This window comes from Mustelus asterias, chromosome 26 (genome assembly GCF_964213995.1).
Source record: "Mustelus asterias chromosome 26, sMusAst1.hap1.1, whole genome shotgun sequence".
Classification (NCBI taxonomy): Eukaryota; Metazoa; Chordata; class Chondrichthyes; order Carcharhiniformes; family Triakidae; genus Mustelus; species Mustelus asterias.
The window spans coordinates 28,927,119-28,947,239 of record NC_135826.1 but is presented as its reverse complement, the minus strand read 5'-3'; the positions used below and the strand labels follow the sequence as shown (position 1 = coordinate 28,947,239).

The 20,121-nt window shown below is 47.1% G+C and overlaps 1 protein-coding gene across 1 annotated transcript in view; it reads left to right on the top strand.

Moving 5' to 3' along the window:
- The window catches only part of LOC144479692 (inactive tyrosine-protein kinase PEAK1-like), a 97,365-nt gene extending 77,515 nt beyond the window's left edge, over positions 1-19,850 (top strand). The window contains exons 3-4 of the mRNA XM_078198720.1: positions 3,630-4,318; positions 17,615-19,850. Coding sequence (XP_078054846.1) covers positions 3,630-4,318; positions 17,615-18,715 — 1,790 coding nt within the window. The 3' untranslated portion in view covers positions 18,716-19,850. The remainder of the gene's footprint in view (positions 1-3,629; positions 4,319-17,614) is intronic.
- The last annotated feature ends 271 nt before the right edge of the window (positions 19,851-20,121 follow it).

Below are 20,121 nucleotides of genomic sequence, written 5' to 3'. Positions count from 1 at the left end.
ACTGAGGAACTAATGTTTGCAGTAGTTCGCTAGATTACAGAAGTATAAACTATACTATTAAATTGTAAACTCTTAATGGTATACTGCATTATTTGGGGAAAACCTTTTCAAAATGTTTCAAATAATTGTACCATTGTACTCCGTACAAATAATTGTAATGGGGAGTGCAAGAGGGGATTTAAGAAAGCAATTGGAAGAGCAAAAAAGGGGCATGAAAAAGGACTTGAAAAATATCAGCCATGATTGAATGGCGGAGAAGAGTCGATGGGCCGAGTGGCTTAATTCTGCTTCTATGTCTTAAGGTCTTATGGTCTTGTGAACAGGATTAGGGAGAATCCTAAGATATTTTATGAATACATTAAAGGGAAGAGATTAATCAGGGAAAGAGTAGGGCCCATTAGAGACCAATGGGGCAGGCAATTTGTATGTGAAGCCGCAGGATATGAGAAGGGTGTTGAACAAATACTTCTCTTCAGTCTTCACTCTGGAAAAGGAGAATGTAGGTGCAGAATTCAGGAAAAGGGACTGTGAGGAACTTGCGCAGTTTGACATCGGAAATAGGGAGGTATTGAAGGCTCTCACGGGCTTCAAAACGGACAAATCCCCTGGCCCGGATTAATTACATCCCAGGTTGCTGTGGGAGGTGAGGCAGGAAATTGCAGGCTCTCTGACACAAATTTTTAATTCCACTCTGGCCGCGAGGGAAGTTCCAGAGGACTCGAGGGCGGCTAATGTAGTTCCACTTTTCAAGAAGGGTGGCAGCGATGAAACAGGAAATTACAGACCAGTGAGTCTCACGTCAGTGGTAGGGAAACTATTTGAAGGAGAGAATTAATATCCACTTGGAAAGGCATGGGTTAATCCTGGATAGTCAGCAAGGCCTTGTCAGAGGGAGGTCATGCCTAACAAATTTGTTACAATTTTTCGAAAATGTGATCAAGGGTGTGGCTGAGGAAGTTCAGTTGATGTAGTTTATATGGATTTTAGCAAAGTTTTTGACAAGGTCCCACATGGGAGACTGATTGAAAAGGTTAAAGATCATGGAATTCAGGGAAACTTGGCAAGATGGATCAGAAACTGGCTTAGTAATAGGACGCAAATGGTTGTGGTAAAAAGCTGTTCGAGTGACTGGAGGCTGGTGCCCAGCATTGTGCCACAAGGATCAGCGCTGGGACCCTTGTTGTTTGTTATTTACATATATGATATAGGTGAGAATGAGGGGGGAATGTAAAGCAAGATTGCTAAGGTGGTTAATAGTGAAGAAGATATGGATGGGTTGGTTGGATGGGCAGAGAGGTAGAAGATGGTATTAACCCTGATAAATGTGAGGTGATTCACATTGGAATAAGAAACAAGATGATGGAGTACTTAATGATTATAGAACATAGAACATTACAGCGCAGTACAGGCCCTTCGGCCCTCGATGTTGCGCCGACCAGTGGTACCAATCTAAAGCCCCTCTAATCTACACTATTCCAATATCATCCATATGTTTATCCAATAACCACTTGAACGCTCTCAACGTTGACGAGTCCACCACTGCTGCAGGCAGGGCATTCCACGCCCTTACTACTCTCTGAGTAAAGAATCTACCTCTAACATCTGTCCTATATCTCTCACCCCTCAATTGGCAGGACACTGGATAGCTCAGAGGAACAGAAGGATCTTGGGGTACTTATTTACAGATCCCTGAAGGCGACAGAGCACTTGAATAGGATAGTTAAGAATTTATATGGGAAACTTGCTTTCATCAGTCGTGATATGGAGTATAAGAGCAAGGAGGTAATGTTGGAGTTGTACAGTGCATTGATTAGGCCACAGTTGGAGTACTGTGCGCAGTTCTGGTCACTTCACTATAGGAAGGATGTGATAGCACTGGAAGGAGTACAGAGGAGGTTCACCAGCATGTTGCCTGGGATGGAGCATTTGAGCTAGAAGGAGGGACTGGATAGGCTTGAATTGTTTTCTTTAGAGCAGAGAAGGCTAAGAGAAGACACAATTAGATATATAATATTATGAGGTGTATGGACAGGGTGAGCAGGGAGCTTGGTTCCCCGTGGTTTAGAGGGTCAATCATGAGGGAGCACAGTTTTAGGGTGAGGGGCAGGAGTTTCAGAGGGGATTTGAGGAAAATCTTTTCACTCAGTGGGTGGTGGGAATCTTGAATGTACTGCCTGGGAAGTTAGTGGAGGCCGGAAACCTTACAACCATTAAAAAATATTTAGATGAGCACTTGAAGTATCAAAACATTTAAGGATATGGGAGAAGTGCAGGAAAATGGGATTAGCACACCTTTAGTGGTAGTTAATATCGGTGCAGACTCGAAGGGCCCATTAGGGACCAAGGGGGCGCTCTGTATGTGATCACACACCGCAGTCCCGACGTGCCCCCACTGCAGCCCTGACCCCCCCCCAGCAGCCCTGACTCCCCCCCCCCCCCCCCCCCCCCCGCCACTCCCGCCCCAACCTCACCCAGATGGCCAGCCCCTGACCACCCATTTCCCTCCCTCTGCCCGCGATCCACTGATCCCGAGTGCAGGGTGGCAGCAGGACCCCCCCCCCCCCCGCCAACGATTGCCCTCCCTTATAGGCCCCACCACCCCGGCTCTGTCCCCTTGGCACTGCTTGATGCCCAGTGGGCAGTGCTGAGGTGCCCCTTGGGCAGTGCCAGGTGGCCAGGCTGGCACTGGCAGGCTGGCAATGCCCAGGGGTCACCCCCCTTACCCCTGACTTCATGAGGTGGCCTTCATGGCCTCCTTTCACTTCAACAGGATCGACCGCCAGTTCCCCTTTAGTGGAGAGCTGTTGTAAACCCCGCTGGAGTGAACCGTCCTAGCGCTGGTGGGGGGGTGGTCGGGTAGATGCTAGCCGGCCGGAGAATTCAGTGCTGGGCCCGCTCCAGAGGTATTTGAAATCATGAGGGGTCCGGATAGAGCAGATAGGGAAATAAATGTTCATATTGGTGGAAGGATCAAGAAGAAAGGGGCACAGATTTAAGATAATTGGCAAAAGAAGAAATGGTGACATGAGGAGAAACTTTCATGTAGAGAACGGTGAGGGAACGCCTGAACTTGTGGAGATAAAGGCAATTGAGGTACTCAAGGGGGAGTTGGATTGTTATCTGAAAAGGAAGAATGTGCAAGGTTACAAGGAGAAGGCAGGGCAGTAGCACAAGGTAAATTGGCAGCACCGTGGCACAGTAGTTAACACTGCTGCCTCACAGCGCCACGTACCCGGGTTCAATTCTTGTCTGCGACTGTGTGGAGTTTGCCCATTCTCCCCGTGTCTGCATAGGTTTCCTCCGAGTGCTCCAGTTTCCTCCCACAGTCCAAAGATGTGCGGATTAGGTTGATTGGCTATGCTAAATTGCCCCTTAGTGTCAGGGGATTAGTGGGGCTAGGGGGATATAGTCTGGGTGCGATTGTTATCGGTGCAGACTCAATGGGCCAAATGGTCTCTTACGCGCTGTAGGGATTCTGCAATTCTATTAATTGCTCCTATAGAGAACAGCACACTCAGGATGGGGGCCAAGTGGCCTCTTTCTGTGCTGTAATAATTCTGTGATTCTGTGATATCTCTGCAAAGACAACTGTATTAACTGGAGGTGATTTGTTCTTTTTTGCTTTGAAGCAGAGGTCTGTTCCAGCATACCTACAAAGACTCTCAACAGTGTGAGTGAAGTGTTAATGTCCTCCCAAGGAAAGCCAGCTGAGCAGAGGTACCCGGACAAATCGCAGCCACCCCCTCTTCCAAAGAAGACACTCAGCAGAACAAACTCAGCTCCCGGTGGGAGTCAGCTTGGTTTAACAAGAAGCCTTCCAGGCTCCCCTGGCTTTCAAATAAGTAACCCACTGTACGGTATCTATGAAGGGAAGACAAGTGTCAGCACTCCTTGCAGTCCATTGAATGCCGATGAAAAATTCAATCTCCCAAGTTCTTCCAGTGGCAGAAGGTCAGGGATGGTAAAATCCCGGAGTCTCGATGGATCTTGCAGTTACTATCATGCCAGCAATTCTCAGATGAATATCGAGAAATTGAACTTTTGCATTTCAGATCAGGAACTACGGAATTGGTTTAACTTTGAAAATCAGGTGGACATTTTCCGAACCCTCACCAATCGATGCGTGACGTCTCTGAAATGCATTTGTGCAAATTACAGCACATTCTTCACGGATGACAAGAAAGCCAAGATAAAGTTTAGCGAGAAAGATTGGCCAGATCTCAAGCTGTCAGGAGACAAGGCTACTTGTGACTCCAGAGATGCCATTTATTACAGAGTCCAGTACACTCAAAAGCCACAACATGAGTTCGCTTTAAAGGTAAAAGTGTTTTTCTTTAATAGAATTTATAAGAAAGGAGAAATAATTTGGATTTAAATCGCGCAATCAAAATCTCAGGACATCCCAAAGCTTGCCAGCTGTAGAATTACTTTTGAAGTATAACCATTGTTGAAATGAAGGGAAATGGGGCATACTCCAAAGTCCCACAAAGAACACTGAGGTGGAAGATATTTTTGTGGTGTCGACTGAGGGAGAGAAGTTGATCCTGGCATCAAGGAAAAATCCTTGCTCTTTGCAAAATTGTGCCCTGAGATCTTTTATGTCACTCGAAGGGTGAGGATAGGGCCATATAGTGTTAAGCATTGCATCCAAATGATGGCATTTCTGATAGGAGCAACAGAACCCTCTGGAAAAAAAGAGCATAAAGAGGTTTTCTGCCGTTGAGATGTAGAATGGTTGGGATTGCAAAGATTGTGCCGGTTAGGTTGATTGGCCGTGCTAAATTGACCCTAGTGTCAGGGGGATTAATAAGGTAGATATGTGGGGTTATAGGAATAGGGTCTGGGTGGGGTTAGGTGCACACTCGATGGGCTGAATGGCCTCCTTCTGCACTGTAGGGATTCAATGATTCTATTAACAAATAACGCAAACTAAAACTGAAGCTTTGAATGGGGCAGCTTCAAGACAAAGAGGGAAGATTAAACAAATTGATTAAAAGGTAATACATATGAAATAAAGTTGAGAGCAAGCAGAATACCTTAAGGGACTTTTGCAGACTAATGCACAGACCTCCACATGGATCAGTCAGACATTACAATGCAAAATAGATAAATATATTGAACGTGTAGGTAGCTAGGATGTATTAATAGATGCCTGGGCCTGAGCACCATGATGTCATGGAGGAGGGGAGAGGTGGGAAGCATGTCCGTGAGACCCTCATAGTTGAAAAGTTTCAAAAGGAGTAAAACTAAATCCGATCATCAACAGGGCGGCATGTTGGCACAGTGGTTATCAGTGCCTCACAGTGCCAGGGACAGGGTTCAATTCCAGCCTTGGGTCACTGTCTGTGTGGAGTTTACACATTCTCCGCATGTCTGCGTGGGTTTCTTCCGGGTGCTCCGGTTTCCCCCCACAGTCCAAAGATGTACAGGTTGGGTGGATTGGCCATGCTAAATTGCCCCTTAGTGTCCAGGATGTGCAGGTTGGGTGGACCGGCTATGATCAACATGCGGGGGTTACGGTGATAGGGCAGGGGATTGGGCCTAGGTAGGGGGATCTAGCCGGAGGGTCGGTGCAGGCCCGATGGGCCGAACAGTCTCTTCTGCATTGTAGGGATTCTGTGATTCTATGAGATATCATCTCTAGCCCTCCAAGCCATTTTATGACTTCTGAGGGAATAACTGAACCATCACTGAGAGGACAAGTCCTGTATTCACACTCGGACCTTAAGTGCTCATTGGGGTCAGATCTTAGAGCTGTGATCATTGGTGTCCTGATAATGTGTTCACTCTGTCACCTTAAAATCCAGCAGGAAGAACAGTGATGTGAGTTAAGGCTGGACTTTCCCACGCCTTGTAAGGATGTAAACACTGCCGTGAACCAGTGCGGACCGGCGTAGGACTCTCACCCTAAAGCACGTGTCTTGTTTGGGACCCTATCAGTTTGGAAACCCAGTTATGCAGAGAATCACATATCTGATGATCTTCCTCAGCTATTGCTATCTGTTGAGACTAATGATTGAGAACTCACCCATCATGCAGCACAGCGGCACGGTGGCACAGTGGGCGGCACGGTGGCACAGTGGGCGGCACGGTGGCACAGTGGTTAGTACTGCTGCTTCACAGCACCAGGGACCCAGGTTCGATTCCGGCCTGGGGTCACTGTCTGTGTGGAGTTTGCACATTCTCCCCGTGTCTGCGTGGGCTTCCTCCGGGTGCTCCGGTTTCCTTGCGCAATCCAAAGATGTGCAGGTTAGGTTGATTAGCCATGCTAAACTAACCCTAGTGTCAGAGGGATTAGCAGGGTAAATATGAGGGGTTATGGGAATAGGGCCTTGGTGGGATTGTGGTTGGTACAGACTCGATGGGCCAAATGGCCTCCTTCTGCACTGTAGGGATTCTATGATTCTATACACTCTGAATAAATCTCCCTGACAATGCCCAAGGGTCCGGTATAAGTGGCACTGAGGTAGGCATCACATGAACGTAAATCTTAAAAGGGGGCACTCTGAGTGAGAAATGTTGAACCTTGGAATAAAAGGATTGCAAAGATACAAACCACAATGCCTACAAACCACCTGACTATTACAATCACATTCCCATGGAACGGTTTTCAAAGCGTGCAATTTATTCACAGCGAAAGAGCACCTTTGACCCTGAGGTGACATTAAAACTTTCCTAACCTTACCCCACACTACACTTTAGACCACCTGGTCCCCATGTGGCCTCGACGCCTGCAGCAGAGGTGCAGGCAGGCTGTAGATTGCTATGTCCTGATGTTTGTGATGACCTTGGCGGACATTCTCTGGAGACCCGAGCCTGGAGGCCCCCGGTCTCATAAGGGTCTCCTGCTTATGGGCAGAAACACCCTCGGCAGCTTGCGCTGCTGGAGTTGGTGCAGTCACAGGGAAAAGGGATTGTGGGTTATTGCACACTCTTGGGGTGTCCTGAGAGGAGGCCTTTGGGGTATTTGGTTGATGCGCATCCTCCCTATGGGTGCAAGTGGGCACCAGCATGATTCCTAGAGGAGATGGGGCACCTGGAGAGAGGTCAAGGTGTCTGCTCCCCATGTGGCCTACATCCTGATGGTGCCAATCAACGTGTATTGCCATCGAGTGCATGACCGAGTGCCAATCTGACCTGCTGGACCAAGGTCTCCAGGGTGGTTGCCAACTACCCCATGGTGGCCAGGACATCAGATAGAAAGCAGATGGACTCCTCCATCGTGCACTCTAGCCTGCTGAGAGAATCTCGAAGCTCATCCAGTTGTCTCTCTGCCTGCCATTGCATCTCCACCAGTGAGCTGGCAGCCGCTTCCAGAGACTCCACCTGCCCATTACATCAGCTTTGTCATATAAGCTCAAAGCACAATCCCTGAATTAGTTAGATCGATGCATTTATTACTGATTCTTTTCTTTGTGTTAACTTTCTGTCAAGCACAAAGTGGGAAAATGGGAACGAGCGTCAGTGCAATTTTGTTACAAGTAGCAAATGGGGGACTTTGGGCTACAGTTTTTATGAGGTGTAAGGAGGTGGATCCAATTTCTGTCCTTGTATCTGTACTTTAATATTTACCTCTATCCACTTATTCATTATCAGAAAGGTCAGAAATGGTCAAAAATCTACTGCATCTTACTCTGAGAATCTTATTTTACCAACATAGCCTAACAGGAATACTGAGCAAAAAAGACTAAACATGACAGATGGCAGAAATCGTGAAAGGACATTGACCTGAATTAAGTCAGAAATAGCAATATATTTTGTTTGTGACTTTATAATGTCACTCTGCACTGTTCATTGGTTACTCTGTGCGAAAGCTGGTGATTGAAAAGAAGTTTATTTTTATGTACCGGCTGTGGTACTGGCAAACTGTCTCACACTTTTTAACCAACTCTTCCTGTCATTTATTAGATTCTGTCACAAATGAAGTGGCCTAAATTCCTCCATGTGCAGCTGTCCATTACATTATTTGCGCTTTTTTCCAAGACAGGTGCATAACTAGTCATAGCGCTGCCGTCTGGGCACTCACCCTCTATCACTGTCAGTATAGCCACAAAGAATTTAAACACTTTGATGGGTATTTGCATATTTAAAACAAGAAGGGCAACATTTTTCACAATGCAGGATTTCCTGCCCTGCACCACCCAAGGAGTTGGCAAGGAATGGATATTGGCCATTCCTGGAAGCCCCACAGCCATTGTTCCACGGAGTGTTAATTGGTTGGAGACAGGACTCCCATCCCTCACTCAGTGGGAATTCCCATCATGTGGACAGCAGGATTGGGACTACAAGCAGTCCCTGGATTCTAAGCCCTGAGTCCTGACTCGGTAAAGGAGCAGGCGAGAGGAGAGTGGGGGGTCTGGATGGAGAGGCCAAGGGAGGGAAGGAGCACCTGTGGGGGCAGACCTTGGGTGGGTGGGTGGGGGGAGGGGCCGATGTGGAAAGTGGAAAGAAGGCTCTTTTGGGAGGCGTGTCCCCCACCCCCACCAACCCACCCCCTTCTATCCAACTCCTTCCTGTTTTTGCCATCTAAGTGGATAACCTCACATTTATCCACATTATACTGCATCTGCCGTACATTTGCCGACTCACTCAGCTTGTCCAAATCACAGGGAAGTATCTCTGCATCCTCCTCACAGCTCACACCCCCCCCCCCCCCCCCCCATCCAGCTCTGTGTCATCTGCAAGTTTGTAGATATTATATTTAATTCCCTGATTAAACTCATGAATATATATCATGAATAGCTGGGGTCCTGGCACTGATTCCTGTGGTACCTCTCATTTGGAAAAAGACCCATTTATTCCTATTCTTTGCTTCCTGTCTGCCAGCCAGCTTTCTATTCATCTCAATACAAGACCCCCAATCCCATATGCTTTAATTTTACATGTTAATCTCTTAAGTGGGACTTTAACGAAAGCCTTCCGAAAATCCAAATCAATCACATCCACCGGCTCCCCCTCATCAACTCTACTAGTTACATCCTTGAAGAATTAGTCTACTAATTACATCCTCGAAGAAGGATGTAACTCGACTCATTAAGTGAAGAAGATATCAGGTGGTGTTTAGTGTGGGGAAGTGTGTTTCTCCTATTACAGCCACTTCTCTATTCCAAAACCCTTTGAACAGATACTTTCTTCTCAAAGATTTCTTTGCTGCAATAGCTGCTGTTAACATTCCATTGATTCATCCTCACCCACCCAATCAGAACAACGTTAATGTTATGCACCTTAATGTGGTAACTGCAAATGATCAGATAAGATATTGAAACTCTGCAAAGCTGAAGGCAGGGCAATAAAATATCTTTCCTTTTGGGGCTACCCTGATGGTCTAATTGGTAAAAGTACTGTCTGATTATTATTCCTTAGGTAGCATATTCCAAACTCATGACCTCCACCATCTAGGACAAGGGCAGCAGATATTCCACCATCTGGAAGTTCCCCTTCGAGCCATGCACCACCCCGATTTAGAAATCTGTCAGCGTTCCTTCTCCGTCACTGAGTCAAACTTCATGACTCCCACCCTAACAGTACTGTGGGTGTACCCACACCACGTGCACCACAGCGGTTCACGAAGGCAGCTCACCATCATCTTCTCAAGAGCAACTAACGATGGGCAATGAATGTTGGCCCAGCCAGCGAAGCCTACATCCCATGAATGAATGTTTTAAAAAAGCACTAGGGCAAGGACATACACGCCAACGTTTTACAGCCTGGCTTCTGCCCTGTGTTGATGCACCTGGGGCCACAACAATTGGTTGCAGTGCCACAATGCCAGTTGTTTATTTATCAGTGTCACAACTAGGATGCGACCGGGACTTGATGGATTGAGTTATAAGGAGAGGCTGGATAGACTGGGACTTTTTTCTCTGGAGCGTAGGAGGCTGAGGGGTGATCTTATAGAGGTCTATAAAATAATGAGGGGCATAGATCAGCTAGATAGTCAATATCTTTTCCCAAAGGTAGGGGAGTCTAAAACTAGAGGGCATAGGTTTAAGGTGAGAGGGGAGAGATACAAAAGTGTCCAGAGGGGCAATTGTTTCACACAGGGGGTGGTGAGTGTCTGGAACGAGCTGCCAGAGGTAGTAGTAGAGGCGGGTACAATTTTCTCTTTTAAAAAGCATTTAGATAGTTACATGGGTACAGTGGGTATAGAGAGATATGGGTCAAATGTGGGCAATTGGGATTAGTTTAGGGGTTTTAAAAAAAAGGGCGGCATGGACGAGTATGGCCGAAGGGCCTGTTTCCATGCTGTAAACCTCTATGACTCTATGACTAGGCTGCAATGAAGTTACTGTGAAAATTCCCGAGTCGCAACACTCCGGCGCCTGTTCGGGCCCACTTAGGGAGAATTTAGCATGGCCAATGCACCTAACCAGCACGTCTTTCAGACTGTGGGAGGAAACCAGAGCACCCGGAGGAAACCCATGCAGACACGGGGAGGACATGCAGACTCCGCACAGACAGTGACCCAAGGTGGGATATGAACCTGGGTCCCTGGCGCTATGAGGCAGCAGTGTTAATCACTGTGCCATCCTTGCATCAGTACATCATAGAAGGCAGTTTCTCTTCGGAGCGATGGCAGTCTGTCAGAGTAATATTGATACATTATTTCAATTCCTTTACTATGCATTCAGGTGGCAGCTATCTTGCCAGTCACACCTCCTCAAGACACATATTTTGTTTCTTTACTTGTTCCATTACCACTCCTTTTGCCATTGCACTTTGCAATCTTTGGTTGTTTATTTTCTTCTGCTGTTCACCCTATCACAGTACCTCCCTTTTGTTCTTCTTCCTACCCTCCTTACCACCTGCACCCTCCTGTCTAACCCGCCCCTCATCCGCACCCCACTTTCACCTGGAATATTGTGAACAGTTCCCCTTACCTGAGGAAAGAGATATTGGCATTGGAGGCAGCCCAGAAAAGGTTCACTCGGTTGATCCCGGGTATGGAGAGATTTTCTTATGAGGAGAGGTTGAGTAGGTTGGCCTGTACTCATTGGAGTTTACAAGAGACAACCTTATCGAGACATATAGGATTCTGGAGGGCCTTGACAGGGTGGATGCTGAGAGGTTGTTTCCCTTTGTAGGAGAGTCTAGGACCAGAGGGCATCATCTCAGAGGAAGGGGCACCCATTTAAGACAGAGATGAGGAGGAATTTCCTCTCTCAGAAGGTGGTGAATCTGTGGAGTTTTTACCAAAGAGGGCTGTCGAGGCTGGGTCATTAAGTATGTTGAAGGCTGGGATAGGCAGACTTTTAATCAGTAAGGGAATCAAGGGTTATGGGGATAAGGCAAGGAAAGTGGAATTGAGGGCTTCAAATCAGATGAGTCATGATTTTATTGAATGGTGGCACAGACTTGATGGGCTGAATGGCGTGCTTCTGCTCCTATGTCTTAAGGTCTTATGATCATTTGCTCAAACCTACTACATTTCTAGCTTCTTTCAGCTCTGATTATAAGTTTCTAAGAAATAGGAGGAGGAATAAATCCCTCGACCCATGGAGCCTGCTCTGCCATTCGGGAAGATGAGGACTGATATGATTGTGGCCTTGCTTTCACTTTCCTGACTGTCCCCCCCCAAACCCTTGAGTCCCTTGTAGATCAAAAATCTGTCTAAAGCAGCCTGGAATATATTCAGTGATAGAGCCTTCACCGATCCCTGGGGAAGAGAATTCCAAAGAATGACAACTCTCTGAGAGAAGAAATTCCTTCATATCTCAGTCTTAAATATGGGAGACTCCTTATTTTGAAACAGTTCCCCCAGTCCACGAGGGGAAGTGGTCTTTCAGCATTTACCCTATCAAGCCCCCTCAGAATCTTACATATCTCAATATGATCACCTCCAATTCGCTCCAATGAATATCGACCCAACCTGCCTAGCCTTTCCCCGTAAGAAAATCCCTTCATCCAAGGAAGCTGCCCTAGTGAACCTTCTCTGAACTGCTTCGAACGTAAGTATACCCTTCCTAGACCAAAACTAGACACAGGACTCTAGGAGCTGTATCACCAAGATCCTGCAGACCCAGTTGTAGAAAGTTTTCCCTCCTTTAATACATCATCCCCCTTGCAATAAACATTGTCCAGAAACTTCCAATGGCGGCACGATAGCACAGTGGTTAGCACTGCTGCTTCACAGCTCCAGGGTCCTGGGTTCGATTCCCGGCTCAGGTCACTGTCTGTGTGGAGTTTGCACATTCTCCTCGTGTCTGCGTGGGTTTCCTCCGGGTGCTCCGGTTTCCTCCCACAGTCCAAAGATGTGCGGGTTAGGTTGATTGGCCAGGTTAAAAATTGCCCCTGAGATTCGTAGGTTAGTGGGATTAGCGGGTAAATATGTGGGGGTAGGGCCTGGGTGGGATTGTGGTCGGTGCAGACTCGATGGGCCGAATGGCCTCCTTCTGCACTGTAGGGTCTCTATGATCTCTATGAAATTCCCACCAGAAAGTCAACGGACATTCTGTTGGTTTGCCAAATGTTCCGTCCCGTCAACATCAAGTCCCATAGGGCCAGAAAAATCCTGGCCATTAATTCCATTTCTCTTTCCACAGATGCTGCCAGACCTGCTTTCCAGCATTATTATTTTATTTTGTTTTCGATTTCCAGAAGCATTTTGTTTTTGTAATAATGACTTATTCTGTTATGAATTGTGAAATATTCCTTTGGCCTGTAGGAATTAAATTTTGCAATCGGCATTAGGAAATTGAAGAAGCATCAATTTAGCTCTTGTGTGTTGTACACATACGCATGAAGAATGAGAAAAGGGCACTCAGTTCTGAAAGACTAAAGTGCTTCAGAAGTCAAATCTTTAAAACTTTTGCTTCTATATTTACATATTTAAAAATCCCCTAAAACAATTCCAGTCCAGAAAATGTACCAATGCAGTTCTAAACACTACAGTAAAGCCAAAAAAAAAATTAGTTTATCTAGCAGTTGTGAGAGGTCACTCTGCCAAACAAAAAAAAAGTTTATTTATTAGTCACAAGTAGGCTTATATTAACACTGCAATGAAGCTACTGTGAAAATCCCTTAGTCACCACACTCCGGCACCTGTTCGGGTACACTGAGGGAGAATTTAGCATGGCCAATGCACCCAACCTGCATATCTTTGGACTGTGGGAGGAAACCAGAGCACCCGGAAGAAACCCACACAGACACAGGGAGAACATGCAAACTCCACACAGACAGTGACCCAAACCAGGAATCGAAGCCAGATCCCTGGCACTGTGAGGCAGCAGTGCTAACGACTGTGCCACTGAGAAGTTAAGGGGATGCAGTGTCGCAGTGGTATTGTCATTGGACTAGTAATGCAGAGCCCCAGGGCAATGTTCTTGACACCCGAGTTCAAATCCCACCGTGGCAGATGGTGAAATTTGAATTCCATGAAAGTCTGGATTTAAAAAGTCTAATAAACACCATGACTTGATTGTTGCAGAAACCCATCTGGTTCACTAATGTCCTTCAGGAAAGGAAATGTGTCATCTTTGTCTGGGTCTATATGTGACTCCAGATCCACAGCAATGTGGTTGACTCTTAACAGCCCATGAAATGGCCTCTCATTTCAAGGGCAACTAGGAATGGGCAACAAATGCTGACCCTGCATACAAAATTAAAGCACATGGGATAGGGGTAGTGTATTGAAATGGATGGAAAAGTGGTTGGCAGACAGGGAACAAAGAGTAGGAATAAATGGTTCATTTTCCAAATGGCAGGCAGTGACTAGGCAGATGACGCAAAGCTGGGTGGGAGGGTGAGCTGTGAGAAGGATCCAGAGATGCTTCAATATGATTTGGACAAGTTGAGTGAGTGGGCAAATACACTACACAGTGGTTAAAGATGAGGTTATCCACTTCGGCAGTAAAAGTGGCTGTAAATGAAGAGAAGGGAATGTGCAATGAGACCTGGGTGTCCTCATACAGTAGCAGGTGCAGCAGACGGTAAAGAGAGCAAGTGGCATGTTGGCCTTCATAGTGAGAGAATTCAAGTACAGGAACAGGAGGTCTTGCTGCAATTATCCAGGGTCTTGGTGAGGCTACATCTGGAATATTGGGCCTGATTTTACCAAATGTTCGGTGCCCGTTTCCGGGCGCGAAATCGCGGTAAGGTTGGGCGTCGGGCCTATACTGCGATCTGCACCCGATTCCGAGCAGATCGCGGCTTTACCGACACCCGATTCGGGCGCGGGTCCGGCCCACGCCCGAATCAGGCAGCCCGACGATTTAAATGCATTTGCATGCATTTAAATCGACTTAGTGAACCGCGCGCCCAACTCTACCGCCAAATCCCACTTTACCGTCTTCTGGCCCGTTTCGCATCCGCGCTTTTAGCGACCTGCAAAATAAAAGTCTGAAGTCGTCACTGCAGCTTCCGAAGAGCGGGGTCAGAGGCTGCAACGGCTCTCTGACCCAGGCCATCCTCTGGTCGGGGGGGGTTCCGCTGCCAGTCTGCGACCGATGGTGGGGAGGGAGGGGGCATGGGGGTCCGCCGCCACTCTGCGGACGATCCCTCCTCCCCACCGGAGGAACGAATACCTCCTGCCGGAGTGGACGTGCGGCCATGCCATCCCACAAAACCTTCAGGATGAAGCGATTCCTCGCTAAGAAGATGAAGCAGAGCTGGCCGATTCCACAGTGGATCCGCATGAAAACCGGCTCCAAGATCAGTACAAGTCTAAGAGGAGACACTGGAGAAGGACCAAGCTGGGCCTGTAAAGGGATACACCATCACTGGTACACTACCAGCCACAGCCATCTCTCCCGCTCTCTTGCCCCTGCAGGGAAGAGTAATCTGTGGCTGGTAGTGTTCCAGTGATGGCGTATCCCTTTACAGGCCCAGCTTGGTCCTTCTCCAGTGTCTCCTCTTGGACTTCTACTGATCTTGTAGCTGGTTTTCATGCGGATCCACTGTGGAATCGGCCGGTTCTGCTTCAGCTTCTTAGCGAGGAATCGCTTCATCCTGAAGGTTTTGTGGGATGGCGTGGCCGCACGTCCACTCCGGCAGGAGGGATTCGTTCCTCCGGTGGGGAGGAGGGATCGGCCGCAGAGTGGCGGCGGACCTCCCTGCCCCCTCCCTCCCCACCGATCGGCCGCAGACTGGCAGCGGAACCCCCTCCCCGACCAGAGGATGATCTGGGTCCCACACCCCCCTCCTCCTCCTGCCCCCCTCCTCCTCCCACCACCCCCCCTGCCCCCCCACCCCTGACCAGAAGATGACCGTCAGAGAGCCGCTCTCTCCGCTTCCTGCTTTTTTTTCTCTCGCGCCCGGGCACGCTCTGTCAGATTTTTTTCGATCTGCACATGCGCAGTTCAGAGCTCCGATCGGTCCGCCAACGCTAAGCCCCGCCCACAGCGCGAATCGGACCGGAGCCGGCAAAACGCGTATGAGCGCGCTGGAAAGAGGATTCCAGGCGCGGATCTATTTGACTCCCAGATTCGGCACTTAGACTCAAAATGGTAAAATCAGGCTCATAGTGTGCAGTTTTGGTTTCCTTATCTGAGGAAGGATGTTCTTGATATAGAGGGAGTGCAGAGAAGGTTTACCAGACTGATTCCTGGGATGGCGGGACCGGTGGATGAGGAGATTGAGTTGGTTAGGATTATATTCGCTCAAGTTTAGAGGAATGAGACCGGATCTCATAGAAATCTATAAAATACTAGTAGGACTAGACAGGGTAGATGCAGAAATAATTCTCCTGATGGTGAGGGAGTGCCGAACCTGGACTCAAAGGCTAAGGATACGGGGAAAACCTTGTAGGACTGAGATGAGGAGAAATTTCTTCACCCGGAAGTGGTAAGCCTGTGGAATGCACTGCCACAGAAAGCAGCTGAGGCCAAAATGTATGTTTTCAAGAAGGAGTTAGATATAGCACTTGGGGCAAAGGAGATCAAGGGATATGGGGAGAAAGCGGGAACACGTTACTGAATTGGATGATCAGCCATGATCATAATGAATGGCAGAGCAGGCTCAAATGGCCTATTCCTGTTCCAATTTTCTATGTTTCTATGTCTACATCCAATTAATAAATAAAACTGTTTGTGAAAATTTTCCTTCAATAACAGTAACTACCAGGCACCAACAAGAAAATAGTTTCTTACTTATTTGTGTAGGTATCCACGATAGTTAATAGTTAACTAATTCAAGTAATGTCCTTTAGAGAAGGAAACCCGCTCTCCTTACATGGACCACTAAGTCCCGCATCCGCATAGCTAATTTGATCTACCCTCTGAAGCAGCCTCTGAGGGAATTTAAGGGTGGGCAATGCATGATGGTCTTGCCAGTGAGAGCACATCTTGAAAATGAAGAACAAAATATCACAATGGTCAGTATTTTATATGTCCTCCCTCGTGGTGGGTTTGGAAGCAGGAGAAAGCATTTATTTGGGTGAGATGGTGTGGGTACACACCCTGTGCCCTGGTTAAACTATTGGCAGGAAGGCCCAAAGATGGCCTTCCTGCCCCACCATCAAATGAGGCCCTTAAGGGGCAAGTAATTCCCAATTAGGTTCCTGGCACAGCTGGTATTAACCGAGTGGCAAACGGGACTGTCACCATGCAGGGAACATGACATGGAAACCTCTACAGGTTCCTTGTGGTGTCTCGGGGACTCCTTTGTTCATAGGCACTCGGTGCCCGATTGAGGGACCTGGCATCCGAAAAGAGGGGACCTAGTGGGTGCCGCACCATTCCCTTGCTGCCAATCCTCCTACAACTGCCTCCCCCACGGCCCCCACACCACGAAATCCCGCCCACCATCAATTACCTCTGAACTGGGTCACTCTGTGATCCTAAGCTTCTGGTGGGTGTCATTCTGCCACTGGCCACCATCACCCCAGTGGTGCTACTGAGCAAAGCAGCTGCTCTGGGATCCTGATCAGTCGAAGATTGCTGGTGACTTCTCAGCTGCCTGATTGGTATATAATACCAACAGGCCTTCCCAGAGGAGGCCTGAGATCCCCCATCTCCTCTATAAAGATCCCCCCAATAAATATGGACCATGGAATATGTCTAGTTTCCACAACAAAGAAGAATATAATTTTCTGCAATTATTGGTGAATTTTGTTCTTTTCCCAAAAAACTACAAACAGCTGGAAAATAAGTTGATTCAGTCATTAGTGTGGTGGGGGCCTGGAATGCGCTGCCAAGTAGGGTGGTGGAGGCAGGCACGCTGACATCGTTTAAGACTTACCTGGATAGTCACATGAGCAGCTTGGGAATGGAGGGATACAAACGATTGGTCTAGTTGGACCAAGGAGCGGCACAGGCTTGGAGGGCCGAAGGGCCTGTTTCCTGTGCTGTACTGTTCTTTGTTCTTTGTTCTTTAGTTTCTAGCTTTATTATTTAAATTGTCAAATGGAAATGCTCACAATCCAAATGGAAGGGTGTCTATAAAGGGGAGAGTCGTACTGTCAATGGTTTAGCATCTACAGCCATCACAATTACACCTTACTTACCTGGTTCAGTTTGCCACACTATCCTTGATTGCTAATTTTTACCTCTGTGGCCCTTTTATCTTCATATACCCATGGAAATAAATCTAATTTCTGACTGAGAGTCACATTAACAGTGATATTATAAAATATTTCTTCTTAATGACACATTCCTTTTTACTTTTTTATCAACTGTAGATCATCAAAACCCTGAACCAAGAATCTCTGCAAATGGAACCCTGTGGCCTTTCATTGCAGGAAGGCCTCCCAGTCCATTTCAACGTTCAGCTGGTGTGTGGACACTTTATTGCCACAATCCCAACAAAGCTCTTACCTCCTGAAGATGTGGCCTTGAGTTCTGGTGATTCGGAGACAGAAATGAATGATTCTGAGCCAGAGACTGTGGCAGAATCCTCCAAAATGCAGTCAAATGGCAACACAAACCAAAGGCCTCAGATTGTGATCATCACACAGGAGGTTCCCTACCAAACAATGGCAGATTTTGTAAAAGAGTCAGCTGCCCTGCATGAGTCCCAGCCAGATGTCTACGAGCGTCACATAAGTCTCCTTCTTCTGCAGTTGTGTCTAGGCTTGGAGCACCTTAAAGACCACGACGTTACGCATTGTGACCTCCGTCTGGAAAATCTGCTGTTGGTCAAGGTTCCGGAGCCAAGAGGCAAAGAACAGGGTCACAATCTTCAACTGTCGAGACTTATTATCAGCAACTTCTCCAAAGCTAAGCAAAAGAATACAGGCCTTGATCAAAAGCTGCACCCAGATCAGACCCGGTTAGCACCTGAAATGATGTCAATAACCCAGTACAAGAAGGTCGATGAGTTTCAGTTGGGCATTTTGCTCTATGAAGTTCTGCACATGTCAAATCCATTTGAGAAGATTTCAAACCAGAAGGAATACGAAGAGTACAAAACAGAAGATCTGCCTCAGATTCCCCAGCTTTCTGTTTATTCCAAAGGGCTTCAACATCTTGCCCACTTACTCTTATGTGCAGATCCTTATAAAAGAATACATATCTACCAAGCAAGGAACATCTTACAAGTTTTACTTTGGGGTCCAAGCAGTCTGAACACCGGATCCAAAGACCCACGTCATCTGCTGAAAAACTGGTTGAATGTTAAACGCTTTCTGCTGATGCTGAAGTTCGGAGAAATGTTTCTCGATGACGTGAGCCAAGCAGACCTGGAAGACTGGCTTTGCTGCCAGTACTTTGCTTTTGTTACTCCCGACTCAGTGCGTCATGCGGTAGAAGGGTTGCAGTCCCTATTGGAAGAAGAGTGTTGACTGAGAAATTGAAATCAATGCAAGTATCCATTGACAAATGCAACTCTTATTGCATATAATAGACTGCCACCTGTACCAGAACAACAGCAACAACAAATATTTATACCGTATCAGATTGTATAACATATTATGGTCAGAATAATTTGATTCAGCTGCCTCAAGCTTTATTTACGGACTTATTTTCCATGAAACTGGAATTAACCAGTTCTATTAGGGTGATGAAACATAACTATCATTACTCTAACATGTTAAGCAGTAGTTCCCAAGATTTTTGAGTCTTCCGCCCATAGTTTAGTACGTTATATCCATCTTGTGTGGTATTGATCCATCTAGGTCTCAATTTTCACTAACTTGGACTGAGTTAGTTGATCTCAGTTCTGGCTATGGTCAGGGCTCGAGAAGGAGCTCAAGGGGATAGGTTAAAATAGGATGATGTTCCTAGTGCTATGAACAAAATTCTGCTGGCAATTCAGTGAGTATGTACATTGGGGAAGACCAGTAACAGACTTGGCTACAATGTCTTCAACCAGCTAGCCCACCAACATTCACTCTGTGGGCTTATTTATGAAAAGTGTGATATACTCAGGGGAATTAGAAGAATATAATGCTCACTCAACCAAGTGCCAGAATGAATGTACATGCATCCAGGAGAAGAGTGAAGAAAAGCAGCAAAGTAGATTATATTCCAAGTACTCAGGTTTATTCACATAAAATTAATTACATAGAAGCATAGAAAATAGTAGAAGGAGTAGGCCATTCAGCCACAAAGCCTGCTCTGCCTTTCATTCTGATCAGGGCTGATTATCTCAATGCCATGCCCCCACTCTCTCCACATATCCTTTGACACATTTAGTGTGCAGAGATCTATCTATTTCCTTCAGTGATTCAATGATTTGCCCTCCACAATCTTCCACGGTAAATAATTTCACAGGTTCACCACCCCCTGAAATTTCTCAACATTGACATTACTGTGGTGGCACGGTAGCACAGTGGTTAGCACTGCTGCTTCACAGCTCCAGGGTCCCGGGTTCAATTCCCGGCTCGGGTCACTGTCTGTGTGGAGTTTGCACATTCTCCTCGTGTCTGCGTGGGTTTCCTCCGGGTGCTCCGGTTTCCTCCCACAGTCCAAAGATGTGCGGGTTAGGTTGATTGGCCAGGTTAAAAATTGCCCCTTAGAGTCCTGAGATGCATAGGTTAGAGGGATTAGCGGGTAAAATATGTGGGGGTAGGGCCTGGGTGGGATTGTGGTCGGTGCAGACTCGATGGGCCGAATGGCCTCCTTCTGCACTGTAGGGTTTCTATGATTTCAGTCCTAAATGGCCTAAACCATATCCTGAGACTGTGACCCCCCCCCCCCCTTGTTCTAGACCCCACAACCAGGGGAAACATCATCCCTGCAACCAGTC